At 39.8% G+C, this 21,559-nt stretch overlaps 1 protein-coding gene across 5 annotated transcripts in view; it reads right to left on the bottom strand.

Annotated features, from left to right (window-relative positions):
- The window catches only part of LOC111864950 (dual 3',5'-cyclic-AMP and -GMP phosphodiesterase 11), a 657,492-nt gene that overhangs the window by 13,993 nt on the left and 621,940 nt on the right, over positions 1 to 21,559 (bottom strand). For all 5 annotated transcript variants that reach the window (XM_023852595.2, XM_023852594.2, XM_023852597.2 and 2 more), the window contains 7 exons: positions 10,255 to 10,362; positions 8,734 to 8,982; positions 7,950 to 8,047; positions 6,475 to 6,538; positions 3,408 to 3,542; positions 3,175 to 3,275; positions 131 to 230 (listed from right to left, as the gene is read on the bottom strand). In XM_023852595.2, the coding sequence (XP_023708363.1) occupies positions 131 to 230; positions 3,175 to 3,275; positions 3,408 to 3,542; positions 6,475 to 6,538; positions 7,950 to 8,047; positions 8,734 to 8,982; positions 10,255 to 10,362 (855 nt within the window). The remainder of the gene's footprint in view (positions 1 to 130; positions 231 to 3,174; positions 3,276 to 3,407; positions 3,543 to 6,474; positions 6,539 to 7,949; positions 8,048 to 8,733; positions 8,983 to 10,254; positions 10,363 to 21,559) is intronic.

The following is a 21,559-nucleotide window of genomic DNA, read 5'->3' as shown; positions in this document are numbered from 1 at the left end:
CCGACCGGACCGACCCTTCATTTAGTTGCATTGGTAGAATCCAGGAAGATATATACAAAACTGTAATTTAAAAAGTTTTTCTCACAGATAATTAATGATCGACTTTATTAATAACTTGAACACAACATACCCTCAGTCTTTGAGCGTCTTCTAATGAAGCGGAGGCATGGTAACTTAACACCTCTAGGGTCACACTTTGTTTTGCCATTGCTATCACAGCCTTCTCATACCTGCAACAGGTACATGACACATCATCATGGCTGCAGCAGAACACAGTTTCAACTATCAACAAACTCTTATTTAGAGCACAAATATTTCAGGCTAGTGACTTCAAGGCTTTTATTAGCACAGTATCACCTCTCTGCAGCCACATGCTGTCCATTCTTACTGATCAACCTTTAGGGTTTAGAGTAAGACAAAAAAGTTTAAAGAGGAATACTTGATGACAGCAGCAAATAGAAGTCAATGGTTTCTTCTTCATTTTTCTCCATGCATGCTGGTTTCTCCTTCTCAAAAATTAGTTTTACAAAAGTCTTTCCATAAATGGCTACATATTACTAGTAGAATTATTTTCAAAAATTGATCGATTTGTTTATAATAAATGACAGTGAATAACTGTTGCACTGAGAGATGCAATATTTATGGGCACACTTGGACATAGCATACAGGCTGACACATTTACACTTCTGTTATCTATTTATTTAAACTGAAGTTATGTGAAATTCAGGGGTAATAAGTGTTAAATTAGAGGAGGAGGCGGTGGTGGCGGTGGTAGTAGTAGGAGGAGGAGAGGGAGGGGATGATGACAATGAAAATTAAGGGTGTGATAAAGCACATATCTGGACAAATTGAGTAAAATCACCATTTCCTGGCCAAAATCTGAACTGGGGACCTGATGAAAGCAGATCAGGAATGGTTTTCTGGAAGTAACACCTAGTAGTTCAAGCTACAGGTATGAAGGCTTAAAAGAACCTGTTAGCTTTGTCAAGGTAGAAGTGACTCTTCTACCTTGAAGATGGAGCCAGCAGGTTCTTCCAAAATGCTGGTACCCAACTACCTTTCTGCATGGTGCCACACCATAGAATACCAAGTCACGACATCTGCCTCTGTGGAAATCCAAAATCCCAAACAGAAATGATATCCACTACAGTGCAATATTTAGCATTTTTAAAATTGAATGGCAGAGACCAAAACCGGGAATTTAACGCTAATTTTGAGCATCTACTGTCTGTACATGAGGAATTCTAAGTTCTCTGTGCAACTGTCATGAAAACAAATGATAAATGTATTGTGTCTGTGTATTGGCAAGGGGTAAAGATTATTTCAGCCAGTCACGGTAGCCGAGCGGTCTAAGGCGTGCACTGTCTTCGCTCGCTCGGAAACCGAGGTCGTGGGTTCGAATCCCACTCAGGGCATGGATGTTTGTGTGCGTTTTTCTGTGTTTGTCTACAGGTAGAGGCCTTGCGACGAGCTGATAACTCGCCCAAGTAGTCCTACCGTATGTGTAAGATCTAGAAAAACCGAAGTGAACAGAGAAGTTCATGGAGGTAGGCCTAGGTCCACTGGGGCTGTAGTGCGAAGGGGAGAAAAAAAAAGGATTATTTCATTACCAGAAGTCAATCTAGTCACTTACTGAAGAAATGACACTTAATACTGGACCATGAAATATTCATTAATAAGAAAACAATGTTAATACAAGAGTAACCTGTACGTTACCTAGTAATTAGGTCATATTCTGTAGTATGTGTTTTATGGGAACTTCTTACAGACGAAAATTAATATTTTTATCATACATACTGATGTTTTAGATGCAAAACTAATCTTGGCATAACAATGTGTGAGAAGTACATAAGTATTGAACAGTTTCACTGCCCATGGACTTTCACCTGGTAAGCATTTCTGACCACTCCACCAAAAGAGAGCATGTATGTTATTGATATGAAAAGCTTAATTACAAGCAAAACATTTCTAGAATGTAAGTATATGTATTCATTCATTCATTCATTCATCAGTAATCTGTCAGATGACAGGTCCACAGTCTCTTCCAAAACAGTTCCTCCACTTAATGCGATCTAGAGCTTTCTCCTTCAAATGAGAATATCCTCTTCTGTCCCCAAGGTCATCCAGCATCTTCTTATGTCTTCTTCCTCATCTTCTGGTCACTTCTATCCACCCCTCTATCTTTCCTTCAATAACTTCTTTTAGAAGGCAGTTACTGCATAAGATATAACCAATNACTGGGGTTGGTTGTCTCGAAATTTTCATTACATATGTTTTTTCCACATTCATTTCCTTGCCATAGCACCTCCCAATCAATCATGCCCTGTAACACAGTTTCTTCCTTAGCCATTAACACAAGGTCATCTGCATATTTCACAGTTTGAATAATTCTCCCTTCTAATTTGAAGTCTCCAAGCCCAAGTATATGTATACGAATATTTAAATTATCTACAGTATTTATGTCCTAAACCAAGTGGTAAGAATTCCAGCCCCAAAAAATAATGGATTTATTTAAACTTGTTCTCTGAACCACTGACATACTCTTGGCTGTGAGACATTGGCTCACAACTGCGTTTACAGATGTGAAACATTAGCAGGCGGAAGTCTAAATAAATCTCTACTGGATGACAGAAGTCATGTACCTATACAAAACTAAGCTTAGGTACTTCTTTCCAAAATTTTTAGATCAATTTTGAATATACAATGAATAGGCAAGAACAAACAATATGCTGATTGGTTACATTCTAATGAAATTACAATGTAACTGTTACAGAGGATTAAATAAATCATATGTGCAAGGTATTAATGTGTAAATTTCATTCTTAGCTACTTAGCAAAACAATATTTATGTGATAATACCAAAACAGATGCTTGCATGAGGAGAAATATTTTAAGATTTTCAGTCTGAGGATTATATCACAGCAACCTATTTAAGACCTTTCTGAAGAAAAGTATGTAGTACAGAATGAAAGAAATAGATTCATCACAGGCAACTCTCAAAATGGTATAACGATGAAGTGTTTTCACTTTAACTTACATACAAATATCCTGCATAAATAATGATAGGTTTTCTGTGCATGTAAATGAAGGCTTTTTAGACAAAACATTTTGTTCACACCCAAAGAAACTAGAATTATATTTTAAAATTTAAACACATAAATAATGTATACTCACATATGCGTGTTATGGATTCCCATTCCACAGAAAATTGCAAATGCTTCAACAAAGTTCTCATCATTTTTTGTAAAGTGTAAGTCATCAAATTTGTTAATGAGCTGAAAGAAATGAAAGATAATTCAAATCAATAATTGTTCAGTACAGTTCTAACCTCAAGGGCATGTCTCAAGGTCAGACATGTATATAATTAAGATATGCATGTAAGCAGATATGTACGTAAGTTGTCTTACTTGTATGACACCTATGATTTGCCCTGAGGAGTTCTTAATCGCCATACACAGGATGGTCTTGTGACGGAAGCATGAACCATCATCTACTGAGGGGTCAAACCTCTCATCTTCGTAGGCATTTGGAATATTTACCGTCTGAAACACAACGTATTCACTCTATACACTTCTACAAAAGCTTGTTCCTCCAGATTGCAATATGGAGAGTAAAGTCCAGACTTAAAAGTAATTTTTAAGCATTCCATGGCTTGGTTGTTTATTGAAAGTAGTGTCAACATTCACTCCACTTTCCTCCAATCCAATGCCATTCCCCTCCTAGAGGGCATGAATATGGAGTCAGACTTCAAGAGGGAATACAAAGAAAAACAAGAGAAAGAATAACAAAAAGAACTGAGAAAAATTAATAATAGAATAATATTGTATGGCATGTTCTCAGAATGAATGAAGGTCGAATCCCAAAGGAAGTTCTGAATATAAGACTAGAAGGAAAATACCATGAGGAAGAAAGAGATCAAAATGAAAGAAGAGACTAGGAAAGACATTACATATAAGGAAGGAAGAATATGGGAATAGAGAAGGAGGAGGAGGAGGAGAAGGAGCTTTGGGAAGAGACAGATAGAAGGAAAGGCATGGTGGCGAGATGACCTAGATAAATGCAGAAACGCCAAAGGAAGAAAGGGGAATGACAAAAGCAGTGTTTGTAATAAATTTTATCACCTTTCCTTAAAAGTGCCTGCTTTACCCAAGATATGTAATAATGTAAAATATTTACGCCATTAAAATACACAAAAAAACTGCATGAGGTAGCTGTATTTCAACCAAATTACTGAACACCAGACAACAGTTTCTGAGCATTTAATATTTATATTGAAGATACTATCTACTCATAAAATAATAAATGCAACAATGTAAACATAAACTGAAATTTAACAGTAATATGTTCCAAACAGTTATACAGAGAAGCACAGAATATTAATTCTGCCATGAAACTGATGTTATAATCACGTGACAGAAATAAATACATAGATGTAATCAACACAATATTCACTTAGAATCTAGTTCAGCTTTGCACCACTACCTACAGTCCTGCATTATGCACTGAAGGGATTAGATCTGTTGTTACATTAACATACGTGTATATACCTAAGCGCTGAGGGGATCAAAACTCTGAATACCCCATGACACATAAATACTAGAGGGGAATAACTGGTCAGTACCACTGCCTGGCTCTTTAAACCTCTAAGACACAGCTCCTTCCTTCTAACATGAGGTTGCAAGACCAAAAGTCCCCTTGCCCATATTAGGTTCAAAACTAATCATTCAATTTACTGAAACATGCCAAGTATGGTAAATGCTTAATGAGATGAAACAAGCGTTGAGTTGAGCCTTCAAGTATAGTAAGAGTGCCATCAATTTAATTTGTATAAGAAATATTAATGTTAAATTCCCCCCCCCCCAAAAAAAAACATTGTTTTGCTGCATTGGATCCCTGACACATATATGTCAATGACCTGTTCTAAAGGGCATTCTATTCTATTCCTTGCCAATTTATTGGAGTGTTTGCAGCAGAAATATGTGTTATCTTGCTGTAATGTCACACTCTCATGTTCATTACCTTAATACAGAAATGAAAAGGAACAGAAAATTAAATACACAGCAAAATAGTAGGTACAATTTTCACATGGAAATGTTCCTCAAAGTATAACAATATGCTACAGCGAAGACAGCTTGGGAGTGAATTATTTGCTTGTTATAGAAGATATAATGAATACAAGAATATCTGATGAATTATTTTGAATTACACACAAGTATTACTCCGATTAAATGACAAATATTTACTAGCATACTATTTCTAAATGAAATTTACACGTACCAATAACCATTAAAGTGTTAAGATATTCTCAGGCAATGACATGACATCAATCCCTATTGACAGACAGACTCCAAAAATTTGACTTCTGCTTGGAACTGATGTGGCTGCTTGCTCAAGTGGATTTAGTTACCATGAAAGTGTCATGTCAAGCAAAACAGTTACTAACTTATATTAGGAATGCAAAGGTAAAATTATAAGCATTCTTCCAGATGTTGGCAAACAAATGACTTCATGCTCTACTTACATTTACTCCCTTCACATCAGAGGAAACAAACCCAGTAGTGGTTATGCTGAAGGCTTACTTGGCCCTAAAGACATTTTGGACATGGGAAGAAATTAAATATCTCTGCTGAGAAAATGACTCCAAATATCCAGTTCATAAGGCATCACTTTAATAACTGAGTTCTCGTGGTTTCAATTTTTCCTTTCAGCCTACTTTCATTCCTAAAGGAAAGCATGCAGTTGAGATAACTATGCTTTGTGATTGCATGTCAGTCTGTCTCTGACCAACCGCCCCCCCCCATTCCAAGTTTTTGACAACTTGACCAATTTTCAGGAACATTAAACCACTGATAGACACATCAATTAATATATCAGTAATATTGATAGTAATACTGATCAGTAATATTAATTACAATCAGTAATAATGACATGGCAGATACACAAAACTGTAAGGTGGAGTGTCACAAGTGCCACTAAATTTGGGTTCCTGAAATGATACATGACAACAGATCTTCAAAACATAAGCAAATCTTGTAGAGGCAAAATTTCTGTATAATGTAAAATAATAACATGCCAATCAAGTGAAAAATGTTTTTAGCTATTCGTCTGATTTTGATAACTAATGAAGGCACAATTTGGTAGAGATAAAGCTAAAACATTCCTACATTTTATGCACGAAATCAAATAATTACAAATATGGTGATGGTGCAAACTTTAAGGTTATATCCAACAAATGTTATGTAAATAAAATCTGTTTCAGTTCTTCACAGAAATAACACTACTACTAATAACAGATATAAAATACAAGAAATCTATGGAACAGGATAGTAGGCTTTGAGAGTTCTCCTCAAAACTCATTGTTAAGTAACAGTGAAATTCACTACCAAGCTGCCTTACATCTTCCATGCTGATAGACACACAACGAATAAGCCACTCACTACATGCAGCAGGAGTCAGGCCCACTCCCCTACATACCTCACCTGTGGTGGCTACATAACCCGTAATGCCGATATTGATGGGGAATCGACTCTCAAATGGGCTGAAACAAGAACAAACACAGCAAATATTTATATATTATCAGGAAAAAACAAAGACAAAAGTAAGAGAAGAAACAGCTATCAGCAATATACAGTGCAAGATAGCAGCAGCAATATGAGAGTTAACAGAAACAGAAGGCACACTGCAATTATTCTTCCACATTTCAGACTTTTCCAGTAGATTACCAAGGAAAGAATAACACATTTATCTACAATTATCATAAAAGAAATAACTTCATTTTTAACATCATTACTCTTGATGGGTAATATAACATGCAAGAAAGGAGAGAGAAATTCATATAACATTTTGGACAGTAACACCTGAAGAAAGGGGATGAAGACAGAGATCTAGATACAGATGGAAGGACAATATTGAACTGGATATTAAAGAAAGGGTAGGGATACACACTGGATTTATCTCACTCACGACAGACAGAGTCCAGTGGAAGGAACTGGTATACATGGCATTGAACTTTCCAGTTTCATAAAATGCCAGGAATATTTTGATTAGCTGACTGATAAATAGCTTCTAAACGATATCGCTAGTCCATAGATTTAGTAATGTTGATTAGTGAGTTACAATTTTCCTTTTATCTTAACAAAACATTTTTCTGAGGGAAGACGAACTGTGTCATCTGCCAAATGACGTGTGCATGACATGTAAAAGCTTGTAAAATTCTCCTGTTTCCTGAGAATCCAATTTCTAATACTGTATAAAATTAAATACTTTTGACTGCAATATTTGTGTGGCAGTTACAAAGCTATTATATTGCAGGTATTTCACAGCCCTTAGTTCAATGTCTCTAAATCACTGCACGTTATCAAAGCTAAAAAATTGAAAAATTAAATTATGATCAATAAACAAATTTATGACTGCAGATATCAGTGTTACTACAACTGCAAGAAAACAGCTACACACACATGGAAGCAGATAATGTACTTTATAATATAACAATATTAATACACAGAATTAACAGACAGCAAGGGAACTATTTCTTTAAAAAGTTTCCTGAAAGTCAGTGGATGCTTATGGGTGAGGGCTGTAATACTGCAGCACGTACTTATGCAATGACAAAATGAACACATAACTCAAGATATCAGCTTCATGGATTTAGCAATTAACTTCTTAACCCTATAAAATTCAATGTTCACATGTGTGTACAAATATACAAGCATACTGCCCAGTGCCACTAGGCTTATTTTCGACTCTATCCATCGTCTGGTATATAGAAGACAAAAACCACAACGTTTCTGAGACTGCATCCGTTCCGTCCTCAGGTGGATGGAGCAGGATAAACCTACTCAGGTGGGCCCGTTAGAAAGAGCTAGTCTCAAGCATACTGCACCCAGTCATAAGATATGACTACAGCAGATAAATGAATAATTAATGGTATACATGTTTAAGTTGTTCACCTGGTACGTGCATCGTTCTCTTCCCCATTCAAGTCATTGGCTTCAAAGTCAAATACTCGTGAGAAACTACCTTTTGAAGCTTTGTGGACTAGTAATACCTGCAAAGAAAGCAACATATTAGCATTTAAAGAATACATACCCTTTAATTTATTTAATTTTAACAATGAGATTCACAAATACAAAACTAGAGCCCTCAATAATCTATATTTACCTGCAGTTAACCTAACAAAATTCAATAAAGGTGCGTACGTAGCAGGTATTGAAGTTTTTAATCATCTTCTCAAACATTAAAAATGTTGGCTACTGATGTGAGAAGTTTTAAATCTGCATTGAAGAGATTTCTACATCATCATGCCTTTTATTCTATGAATAAACATTATCAACATAATTGGTCATAAGTGTGTAAAATTTTTACTTTATATTATCATTTATGTTAATCGATTAATGTAAGTGATTTTGATTATGTGACGCGTGTAATTTTGTTTATGTATCTTGATATAACTATATTCAAAGGGACCACGTCCACATCCTAGATTTGTTACCTGTATGGATATATGAAAAATAAAGGAAATGAATGAATAATATAGGTATCAAACATCAGATTCATTGACATCTGTGAAATAGTTTCAGTGATGTGAAGACAGCCCAACAAAAGGACACACCCATCCTTTGTGTCATTATATTCATTTCAGGGAAAAAGAGAAACATCTACTGGTACTATTGGCTGTCCCATAGATTTCTCCAGAGATGTGAAACATTTCTTGCTTAGCAATTAAGCACACACCTGAACCCTCTGACACTGTATGAGTGACTGAGTGTGCGTGAGGATTCTCAACACCATATGTTCGATGGTGCTCTGCTCTTCGAAGATCATTCGCGCGAGATCAAGAAGAACCTGGTTCCGCTTCACTTCAAGCTGACTCTTCTCATAGAGCTGGGCATTCCGCAGCCCAATGCCACAGAACTGCAGATAGCTGGAGAACACTTTCTCATCGTTACTTGTGAAACAGTTGTCATTCTGCTTGTTGATCACCTGCAACAGGAGTGACTCAGCTTTATGCAGATCAGAGGAGCGAACAGCACACTGCGATAACAAAGTAAATCAATAAATACAGCAATAATGCAGAAGTAAACATTGCCACATTCAGTTTGGTACATTTCAAATGCATGTTGTGTTTCTTAACTTATTTAATAACACTGTTCGGTCCGATGACTTTGACTGGAAACTTGAATTGAACACTGAATGAGAAATTGTTGCCTATTTTAGGATACTTTCTTAATACTTCCCTGGAGTGACTGAGGAAAACAATGACAAATTTTCTTAAAGAAATAATCTCTCAGTTGAGAATTTAAGATAGCACCATTACAATATTTAGTTAAACTAAAGAATCTTTTAAGTAGGGTCAATAATGTCATGAAGTAATGCAAAAACTGCTGAACATTTCTAAACTTATGATATTAGAGGTAAGTCACTATGCACCTGCTGATGGCTCCCCCTGAGCATAATGTGGAAGCTTTTCATCCACTCCCTGACAGAAAGGGAGAAGAAAGTCATCTCCAAGGACCAAATTACTTCCTCTAACATCATTTTCTTAGGCCTTCCTTCCCACTTTCTGCCTGCTAGGGTCCTGAAAAAGGCTCTCTTCCCAATTTTCTGGTTCAAATTTCCTTCCAGTGAAGAAATCTTATGGGAGCCCTGAGATGGGCCATCTTTTACCCCTCTTCCTTTCTCAACGCTCTATTTCTCCTCCTGAAAAGAACACTGTGCCCATGGAAAGGCCCGTCCTTTGTCACTATTCCATTCTCCATATGTGACAAAAACTAATACGTCCTTTAAAAGCAACACTTCATTACCCATTCTTTCCAGTTGCCCACATTGAGCCATAATAAGTCACATTTGTCCCCCTCCCTTGGGCCTCATCACAAACTTCCTTGCAACTTGTGTATATACTCAAGAAATTCTCTCTGAGTCTACACACTTCAATCCTGAAGCTGAAGATAGTACAATCTTCTCAGAAGTTGGTCTCTACCTACAAATCTACACTGTGTCACAACTCAGATGACTGGAATATGAGCAATCACAACCACAAAAATCTCTTAAACTTACACAATCTGTTTCACACAGATTAAATTACATTTATCCCTCTGTTTTGGAATGAAGCTTACAGAGTTACTTTCCATCATTTCTTTGTATCTGAAAAGAGAAGTGGGCCCAGCTGTGCACCATCCACTGCATTACTGGGTTTAAAAGCTTCCTAATTTTGGCAAACTACCATCTCTACACCAATTTTTGAGCCAAACTTACCTGAGCCACTCCAATAACATCGCCATTGAAGTCCTTGATGGGCATACAAAGTAAAGTCCGTGTCTTGTACCCTGTTCGCGCATCAATGTCATGGTTAAATCGGTCATCCTGAAAAGGAAGCATAACTTTACATGTATTATTGCAGCGACAGAATATTGCAATGATATAGGATACTTACTTACTTACTCATGGAGCTGAGCCCTTCTTGAGAAGATGCCAATTCTGCAGCTACTCAAGAAATTCCCAGCATTTTATGGAACCCAAAGGTTCATTACCGTGTTCACAAGAGCCCTCCACTGGTCCCTATCCTGAGCCACATCAATCCAATCCATACCAATCCATCCTATCTCTCTAAGATCCGTTTTAATATTATCCACCCACCTATGCCTTGGGTCTTGCCAGTGGGCTCTTTCCTTCTGGCTTTCCCACCAATAACCTATACACATTCCTCTTCTCTCCTATTCTTGCTACATGCCCTGCCCACCTCACCCTCCTTTACTTGATCATTCTAATTATACTTGGAGAAGAGTACAAGTTATGAAGCTCCTCATTGTGCAGTTTTCTCAAACCTCCTGTCACTTCATCTCTCTTCGGTCCAAATATTCTCCTCAACACCCTGTTCTCAAACATCCTCAGTCTATGTTCCTCCCTTAATGTCAGAGACCAAGTTTCACACCCATACAGAACCACAGGAAAAATTATAGTTTTTTTATATTCTATTTTTTTGGGACAACAGAGGAGAAGACAAAAGGTTCTGAACTGAATGGTAGCAAGCATTACCCGAGTTCAATCTCCTCTTAATTTCCTCCTGAATCAGGTTTCAATCTGTTATCGTTGTTCCCAAATATCTGAACTGTGCCACATTTTTAAAAACATCTGTTTGCTATCTTTATGTCATGATTTTGCCCTGCATTTTGGTGACGAAACAGCAACATACACGTATACATATGATATAGGATATAAGGTAAAATATTTTTGCTCCTACACGAACTCAACTCTCCTCAAAAGCTGTTTGAACATAGGGAAATATGTACTAAAGCAGTGTAGCAGATGACTTCACTCTGTGAAGTTTGTGATACATAAATTAACAACGACTGCTACATTTATTTTTTATAATAGGGAAAAGGGCTCACTGAAATTCACATTCATATCGTCACCCTTCATAATTTCCTTATTTTCCCAATAAAGCAGTGCCAGATTCTACACTGTCACACCACTTGATATTGTACGTACAAACCAGCGTTTCAGAGGAATATGATGCGTCCATCTTCAGGATCAGCCCTAAATATGGATTTAGTATATGCCTCAAAAGCATTGGTTTCCACCTACATCCCTCAGATGGCTTTCTTTTATTTGAAAAGAAAATCAAGTATAAATGGCCTAGACTGCCACCTATGAACTACGTGAAAACTACATGTTTATATGGAAACAGATGGATATAACATAACGACATAAACAGCGTAAAACATTTAAATATTATATCGTGTATAAACAGGCAACGGCGCGATAAACACCTTCTCGCTTAAGGTCACGCAACAATATGACGAATGTTTATAGCATGTTGCTAGGAAACAATCAGCGCACCAATGGACGGGTGACATAGCTAACAAGTGACTTGTTTTCAAAGTGGTATGCGTCATATAACAATAGAGGGGCTGTGTTTTCTGTGCGTGGTCCGTGCTGAGAGTATATGAAAGAATACAGGACTGGGAATTGACTTCACTTGATTTCCGCTGCTGTTGCAGCGTGGGCAGAAGAAGAATTAGAAGACTTAGTGTGTGACATTACATATGCTATAGTTACAGTAACCTTGAGAGTTTAAGAAGTAATTGTAGTTGCCACTAGTGAAGATCCAATAAACCGATTCACCAAATCAAACCCGCGTCTCAGTCACTGAAACACGCGACAATATGTATAGAATTTGCCTTCTACCAATAAGAACACGACAGAGTGGTTACACAAACAATTTCTCGCGCTACGTACAAGTGTATGCTACTTCCAAGCATTATCCTGCATTCTACAAGCAACCGCGAAATTACAATCAGGAACTTTACGAATACAACCGCTGGGTATGGCTGATAGCGCATCTGAACGGTTGTCCTTTTTGTTTATTCAGAGATGTTACGACTACTGTAAACTACATGGATGACTGTGAACCCATATGATAACTGAATAAGTTCACAGGGTCACGGAAAGAAGCGTCCTGAAAGTTTCTACGTTAACCCTTTAAAGCATGAAAATTATCGATATAATATTTAAATATTCTATCCCAATGCGCCTCCATTATAATTCTGAATAGGCATATTAAGCCCATAAATATACACTGTAAGCAAATTGCAGAGTTTATTAACGTTACAGCGGGTGGTACATATAATTAGGTACTGTGCTTTAAAAGATCAAGCTGTTGTCCTACTACCTGCTTGAACGGTATGGGAAAAACGCGAAGAACAGCCGAGTGTCTAACCGGGGACCATTTGAACGCTGAGGATGAGCATCTTCTTTGACACATCTAACAGAAAAGAGACATCGGAAAGCAGCAGTGACGGATTAGCTTTAGGTCTAATCCAACAATCGCCTGTAGCAGCGACCTAAGAAAGTAATGAATTCAAGACGACTTCCTGCTTAAGATTACCAATCTCGTTAATACCATGATAAAGTACATAAAAGTAAAAAGTTAGAAGATAGACTTGGAGAACTAGTTAATTTACTGCGCCGTGCAACAGAGGTCAGGAAACGTGGCATAACTTGTTTTGGGTTTCTCGAGTGGCAAGGATTGCCAGCAGACAAAATTACCAGGACCGAGGCTGCCTCGCGTACTTTAAATTACATTTAAACTTAATGAGAACTGCGACCTGCCTGGAAACTTCACTGTAAACTTTCTTCTGAGTACAATTATACAGATTTATGAATTACCGAGAAAAGTAAGGGTTAAGTGGCAGATATATTACCACTAGTCTCATCACAATTATAAAAACATTACTGTTGTAATTACCAAAATAAGGCGTTCAAAAAAGGTTAACCGCCGGTTCCCTGTGGCATAATAGAACACACACTTTAGCCAACACAAGACTTTTTGGGGTTCTTTCATTTTTTTCTGCTATGCTGGAAATCAATCTTCGTCATTCACGTATTGCCACCAACATTACTCGTATATGTTGATAGCATCGCTAAATAATAGACCGTTCAAAAGTAGAAATCAAGCACTTGTCGATGAAGTGACTGAAACCACATTACGACTCCAATGTCCTTACCCGATGACTCTGAAACCACGGCAAAATTCCGATGTTGTTTCAAGATTACACTGAAAACATATTAAGATTCCAACACTATCAAAACCACGTTAAGATTCCAATACTATTACAAAATGACTATGAAACCACGTTAAGATTCCAATACTATAAAAATGACTATGAAACGACGTTAAGATCCCAATATTACTTCAGCATGACTGTGAAACCATACTAGGAGTGTAACCATATTTCAAATTGAACTAGTTCTTTGAATTTCGGGAAACATAAACAACAAAATCCAGATTAACTGCTATTTAAAGTGGAAAGGTTAATTTGCATCGTAGCGACGTTTCCTTCAAACGCTTTGTTTTGTGTCTATGATCCTGGGCAACAGGGGGTTTAACTAGAAATTGCTTCACGTTATTTTCATGTTGGATGGGGATATATTGCGTAGTGTGTAATTGTGTTATGGTAATTCCTTTAACACTTTATAATAGCCGCCACAAGCTAATCCCCACTGACTCACTTATGAAATGTCACTGAAGCTATCCTCTTTGGTCGTATCCAGCAGTCTGCAGCACTTCCACGCTCCATGTATTGACCAACAAGAAATGATCCTGGGAATTTTCTGCAGAATAGAAATGTGGGGGCATAAAAATGAGAAAGGACGAAGAAACCTTAGTAACACGATTAGGAGTAACAGGACCTAACATATTAACAAACCCATGTAAGGTCCTAGTGTATGGCTCAATCACACCGTCACACAAGCAGCCATTGCGAGGATCGGTCTCGTAACCTCTTCCCCGAAGCGGCATCCGTAGTCTAGAGGTAACGTTCCCACCTCATGACTCGTAGTACGCGGGTTCAAATACCCGGCGGAGGTCGTCGAATTTTTAAGGGCGGAAAAGTTCAGGGAACAAGTCCTCCGGGAGGGACTTTAAGCCGTGGGTCCCGTGTCGTAGCTTTACGGCACGTAAAAGAACCTCATATCTCCAAAGGAGGTCACTGAGCCAAAATTGCGGACGTTTGCCGCCCAACAGCAGTCACTAATACCTCCGGTAGATGGGGGAAGCATTATAGATACTTCTCAGCTAGTAGAGCCGGTCTCGCTGGCTGGGCGGGACTGATGGTAAGCACCAATACCGGTAGGATATAGAGACTGGTAGAAATCATAGAGGGAAGCACAATGGACCACTACAGGTCTAAGTGCATGGGGAAACCCACCCTCTCTAATAACTAACTAACCTCTTCCCCGAGTTCAGTTTTTGGAAGGGCAGATCGTGATGATGATCGCCATGATGACATTTATCTTCTTTCCTTTTAGACTGTCACTAGCTGCGAGCTGTACGACCCAGATTCGTGTCTCGGCGGTAGCAGGAATGTTTTTCCTCGCCACAACTTCCAGACAGGCCGTGGGGCGCACCCAACTCCAATGCGTACGCATACTCTATGCCCTGGACGCGGTGTGAAGTTGACCATTCACCTCAGTCTAGCACCGAGGTTAAGAATGCTTGGAGCCATATCTCCACTCCCCACATGTGAGACACAGCAAGCTGGATCAAGCTGTAACGTTTGCTATTCTGGAGATGCCAGATAATGTTCTCGGCCGAAACACTGACTACCTCGACTACAGTCTTTTGTGGTTTTCTACAGCCCTTCCACGAAATTCCAGGATAGTACCTCTAATTAGGTCATGAGCCTTCCTTTTAGATCATTATTCACTTTTCAGCATAGTAGTCGACGCTACAAAGTCTGAGATACCGTCAGCGCCGTTAAATAAGCCACAAATGAATACATTAATTTAAAAAATTCGCTTAGTAGGGGTGGAGTCCAGCTGGGTCCACTCGGCACGGCGGCAATTGATTGGCCTATTGTACCTGCCCCGGGTGATTATGATGGAGAATTTGGTGGAATAAAGGTTGGCAGGGGAAACGGAAGTACTCGGAGGAAACGCACCCCAGCGCCACTTTGTCCACCACAAATCCCACTTGACCAGACCCGAGTTCGAACCCGGGCCGCCGCGGTGGGAAGCCAGCGACTAACCGCTTGAGCTATGGCTAGGGCTTTACATTCACATTCCAAAATGGCTTCATAGTTGCTATTTAACAAAATACGGGACGAACTATACGTACGTACCTACATCCTCATTCTCACTCCACTGGTTTGTTTCGAAAGTCGTGAGTTACTTTTATGAATTCGTTCCTATCACCATGGTCTTTGTTCTCCCCTTTCCACGCTTTCAGGTAATGTCCAGTAAACTATCATCGAATCAGGTGGTATTTTGTGTTAGCAAATTCTCGGTTAGTGATTACAAGAGCTATATCTGGGACGCTATGTGATGTTAACGCAGACTGAATAATTGCGTTACTGACACGGCGTCCCTAGCCGCAACATAAACCAATGGCGAAATGTCTCTGTCTAATTAATAACGACACGCGACCCCATTATGCGTATCATGTTGGAAGGCAGCCTGTGAACAGAGTATGACAGCTCCAATGGAATATCGCATTTGGAAAGTCACTGCGACAGGACGCTCTTACTGGCTCTGGGCACCTTTCAGGCGAACACCACCACCACATGTCTGAATAGTTTCATCTAAGACTTTTCCTCTTTTAATGCTTTCATCAAAATATGTGTAACATTAACCCCATATCGCAGATTCATGCTAGGTGTTACCACTTCGTTATGTCCATTACAAACTTAATAATCATATGCATGTTTTGCTGACGTCTGATAGAACTGCTCATATTTTACGTTTAAAATGTCTACTTGGACGTAATACCGTTTCGGCTTCTTGTCCATAAATAATTATTTTACAGCAAAATGTCGAAATTTTAAACATAACTGTACACTGCTCAGAAGTTTAATCAGAAAAGCCATTGCATTCTTGATAATTTAAAAACTGAAATTTGGGAACCATTTATTTTTGGGCACATGACAGTGGCTGCATGCGTCGTTGACATACCAGAATCTGAATGTTAATTACGTGTCACCATGCATACAAAATAACATATATATTCTAAAGTCTGCACCTGACAGTGCCAGTCTTCCAGTCCGTGAGGAGCGAGTGTGTAACAGAAATGGTGTTCCCAGACTTTACAATTTTCACAATACCGAAAGCGAAAATTGAAATATATAAAGATTTATATCTTCTGTGATATAACTCAGTGTAGTCCGTTGAAAGACAACTGATGTTTCGAAGGAACATCTTCAAACCCTAAAGATGGAGTTATAAAATTTTCCTCCGAAAAGTATGTAGGCTTTCAACGGACTATAAGGCGCTATATTTAACCGCTGTAAGAACCTCAAATTCTACATAACAGAATCAGATTCGAAAGAAACATGAACGTTTTTTCTATGACGACAAATGGAAAGACTAATCGCAGTTAGTACTATAACAGGCGGGCCTACATAGTACCTGTTAAACATTTTTGCCACTGAAAGTCGCGAATGAAAGGTTGGCACTCCTGCTTCGTATTCGGGAGGTGTCTGATTTCAAATGTGGCCCACGGACCGGTTGTGCTGACTAGGTTTCTCGGGGTTTTCCTCGGTCACATGGGTCCATCCCCTTTCTCATCTCCCTCGAGCTGCTACGCTTCCCTGTCTTCTTACTTTTTCCTACATTGCCCTCCATATTCTGCTCATGAATGATGATAGTGGCAACCTTCGCTTCACTGGGGCCATGAAAAGGAAATCCCACGCATCGACTTCTTCCATCTCACTCAACGTACTGCACTTCTCCCTCCAGCATACTGTCCCTATGTTCCCCTCCAGTCGTCGAGCCATTCTGTTCACATTAATATCAGCTGTGACAACATTCACTTGCGAAAAGCGCGCTGGGCTGCTTGTCAAACGGACTGCAGATGAATATAACAGAAAACACAAGAGGTTTATACTTGGCGCTGGTCAAGGTTACGACGGTTCAAGTAACTAAGCTGCCGTTGTAGCGTGAGCTGTGTAAGATAAGGCAAAATCAGCTGTGTAAAGCTCGGACTGACAAGAAGCCTCTTATATGTGTGTACGTATATGCAACGTGTATGAGTTACTATAGGCAGGGGTTTAATTGTTAATTGGATTTATTAAACGCTGACAGAAGGTAGATAAAACTAACTATAGCGCTATCACTACCTCACATTCTACAATTCAATACAGCATGCACGAAGTCTTCTCAATCTGCTGCGTCTTCACCGGTTGTCGCCTGGTAACGGCTATGAACGCCGTAGACACCTCAGCTTCCGTGTTCACGCCATTACTGGCCGGCGACTCTCTCACAACTAACTTCCAGGCTGGCGGCTATCTCGCACCAACCTCCTACTCTTCTCCCTGCCGTCTCGAGACTCTCGTAATCGTAATGTAGCCTCGGCACGGGCCGCAAAGAAAATACCGCTTCCAACAGTTCCTGCATTCTTGCGTGTGCGTCTGTTGAGGCCAGTACCTAGCAACGGCCGTTGTTTACAGAGCAATTACATAGTAACGGCTGTTGTATAACTGCTTATTTCGCGGTTGTTGCCTAGAAACGGGTCTACATGCAACAATATCAATTATATACATGGCGTTCAACCATCGAGGAAACCTGGCAGCAGCGTTGAGCAGGAACAAGATTGCACACAGATTGCTGCTGTAACTGCCGATAGCAGAACCGAGTTTTTAGCGCTGATAAACGCGCGCCGTCAGGTGGTCTGATCTTGTCACTGCAGTAAGTCGCATTAATAGTCAGTCTGTGTTAGAAGTGTCGATAGGCGGTCGACATTTATACTGAAATGAAGTTCACTATTGAACAGCATGTTTATTGTCGAAACTTTTGCAAGGATAAAAACTTGCAGAAAATGTATCTGTAAGTTTCGTCTTAAATATCCTGACTCGCCAGTTCCGACAATATCGTGTGTATCCAAGCTTGCGAAAAAGTGGCGTGTTATGTCATTCTTCACAGCTTCAGTGTTGCGAGGATTATTTTTGTAACTTTCCCTTCAGGTTTCCCGAAAAATAAAAATCACAAAACTGAGATCTGGGATGCCACAGTCCTCTGCTGATTAGTCTCTCTTCAGACATTTCCCGTATTACGACCATGGTTGTATTAGCTGTATCTGCTGTAGCGTTGTCTTGCTGAAAATACCCACATTGTCTTCAGCAGTCAGCTGACTGAAGAACGGATTCAGTACATCATTAACGTAGCGGTCAGAGTTCACGGTTTCGTGAAAAAATAAAGAGCCAATGATTCGCCGCGGACTTACAGCACACCACACCCCCACCTTTTCACAATGTAATGGCACTTGCTGTATAGCTTGAGGATTTACATCGCCCCATATTCTTCCATTTTGTGCACTGACATGACCACTAACGTGAGCCCACGCCTCATCAGTCATGAACAGAAGCTGTGGATCCACGATTCCATCGTGCACATTTTGCAGCAGCCACTTCGAAAATCGAATTCTTGCTGCATAATCTGGCTGTTTCAGCTAATGCACAACTGTTATTTTATAGGGGCGAAATTTGATTAATTTTGTGGCCGTGAAAGCATTTTCTAGCGAAACACCGGTTTCTTGTGCTAAGTGTCTTAACGATTTTCGAGAACTGATCTGTTGCCGTGCCTCAATATCCCGAACCGTTACTTCAGTCAGCACAACCTTCTTCGATTGCTTCTTTATGTCACACACTACCCCTGTGGCCCGCCACTTTTTCACAAGCTTGGATACACACGACTTTGTGGGAATAGGGGAGTCGGGATATTTACGACGAAACTTAAGGATAAATTTTCTACAACTTTCTTCCTTGCAAAAGTTTCGACAATGAACACACGCTGTTCAATAGTGAACTTCATTTCAGTATAAATGTCGAACGCCTATCGACACCTATAACGAAGACTGACTATTAATGCGACTTACTCAATAACAAAATCAGGCCAACTGAAGGTGCGCGTTTATCAGCGCTGATGACTCATATTGCTATCAGCAGTTAAGCAGCAATCTGTGAGGAATGCTGTTCCCGCCAAGCGGTGTTACGAAGTTTCCTCGTTGGTTGTATGCACTGTATATATATAGTAAGTACTATTACGTAAAATGCGTACATGTAAAATTGCAAATACTGTGTACATATGTGTAACTGTAAATACTGTCAAGTGTTTGAGTGTGGCTACAGACAGGGTTTGAACTGGTAATCGCATTTTACTCCATACTTACAGATCCTAACTATCAGTAACTGTTAACAGTTTCAACGATCTACACACTTAGCATATCACTACAGCACGCACTGAGCCTTCTAAGTCTGCTGTGTTTTCACCGGTTGTCTGGTAACGGCTTCCAACGCCGCAGACTCCTCGGCTTCCGTGTTCAGCGGTTTGTCCTCGCTAGCTGACGTATATCTCACAACAAGACTTGGTGTTGCTATGCAACGACGGATGATTTGGACTGGATTCATGTGGCTTAGCATATGGACCAGTGTCGGGCTATTGTGAACACGGTAATGAACCTTCGGGTTCCATAAAATCTTGTGCAATTCTTGAGTAGCTGAGCGAAGGACTCACCTCCAAGGAATCCGTTTATTTAACGACCCTGTTAGTATCTCAACTGTATACCTTCGAGATGCGAGCTTCTAACTCCCTATTTCATGTGACGACATAAACNATACGAGGTTGATGCATTTGTGCATGTCGTACTAAGCAAGGTATAAAAACAGTTGCTTTATGAGGAATTAGTTCGTACCATTGAATATTGACGCAATAGACAAGGTGTCGCAGAAACCGATGTTGCTATAACCAAGTTTTACTGTATTAAGTATGATTTTTGTATGATTGGATGCTTAGGTTAAACGCGAGGCGGCTGGCCGGAAGGCGAGGAGACAGATCCGCGGCTGCCTCTTCGCATTCCTTGTCAGTCGATTGAATTGTCTTTAGAAAAGACTGTTTACGCATCAGTGGAAAGATCCGGTCAGGTTTCGCTTCGCGCGACAGGAAATGTCCAACAAGTTGCCGACCTTATGGATTTTGCACAAGCAGCTTTTCGTGACTTGAGAAAAAGTTGAGTTTTGGAATTGGGAAAAAAAGCCGTTTGAGGCATTCCATTTCTAGCAGTTGCTAGGAACGGACGGACTACAGCAAAGTGGGCATGTGGGAAGGAGTTGTGATAGCGCCATTGTTAGTCATTTTCATTATGTTCAGCACAAGTGAGTACTTGCCCGTGGTCGGGTCACTGCTTGGTTGTTAGTTTGGTAGAACTTCTGGTTCAATGGTGTTTTGAGAAGAAAAATAAAATGTGTTGGTTTGTGCCACTTAGGGCTAGTATACTTTTTTCCTTGGCACTACAGCCCCAGTGGGCCTAGGCTTACCTCCATGAACTTCTCAGTTCACTTCGGTTTTCTACATCTTACACATTCGGTCAGACTCCTTGGGCGGGTGATCAGCTCGTCGCAAGGCCTCTACCTATACACAAACGGAAAAACGCGCACACACAAACTAAATATCCATGCCCCGAGTGGGATTCGAACCCACGATCCAAGCGAGCGAAGACAGTACATGTCTTAGACCGCTCGGCTACCGTGACCGGCGGGCTAGTATATTATGGGTCGTTAAATTGTAGGAACTTAAAAACAGGGGTGTAATCTAAGGCTGTGTGTGTGCTGATTGGCTGTCTGATGTAATTGTTTTTCTTGTTTTATTAGGCTGGGGCCACACGAGCGCACGAAGTACGTCCGTTGCAACGAACGTACTTTATGACGGACGTTGCTGAGGACATCACACAGTTGCAGAATGCGGTGCGTAGTTTTTGTCTGCAATGGAGCCAGAAGAAAGCGTAGCATTCGCCTCTCTTGTACGGACGTCACTACGTGCGTTAGAACAGACGCATTTTGTGGGCTCGTGTGGCTCCAGCCTTATTGTTGTTTTGAGTAATTGAGTTTTTGTGGGTCCCCTTATGCAAGCATGTTTTTCACCGTACAGGTTAAAAGATATCCACGGTCGTCCAATAGGGGGTGAGTACAGTCACTGACCCCTATCAGGGCACAATACTATCCCAGTTAGGTTCCACCTTCGTCCCCCGTCCACCAGGTCTTTATGCTATAATAAAGCGCTTACTTAAAATAAA

The sequence above is a fragment of the Cryptotermes secundus genome, unplaced genomic scaffold (genome assembly GCF_002891405.2).
Source record: "Cryptotermes secundus unplaced genomic scaffold, Csec_1.0 scaffold200, whole genome shotgun sequence".
Classification (NCBI taxonomy): domain Eukaryota; kingdom Metazoa; phylum Arthropoda; class Insecta; order Blattodea; family Kalotermitidae; genus Cryptotermes; species Cryptotermes secundus.
This window is presented reverse-complemented; position numbering and strand designations above follow the sequence as displayed.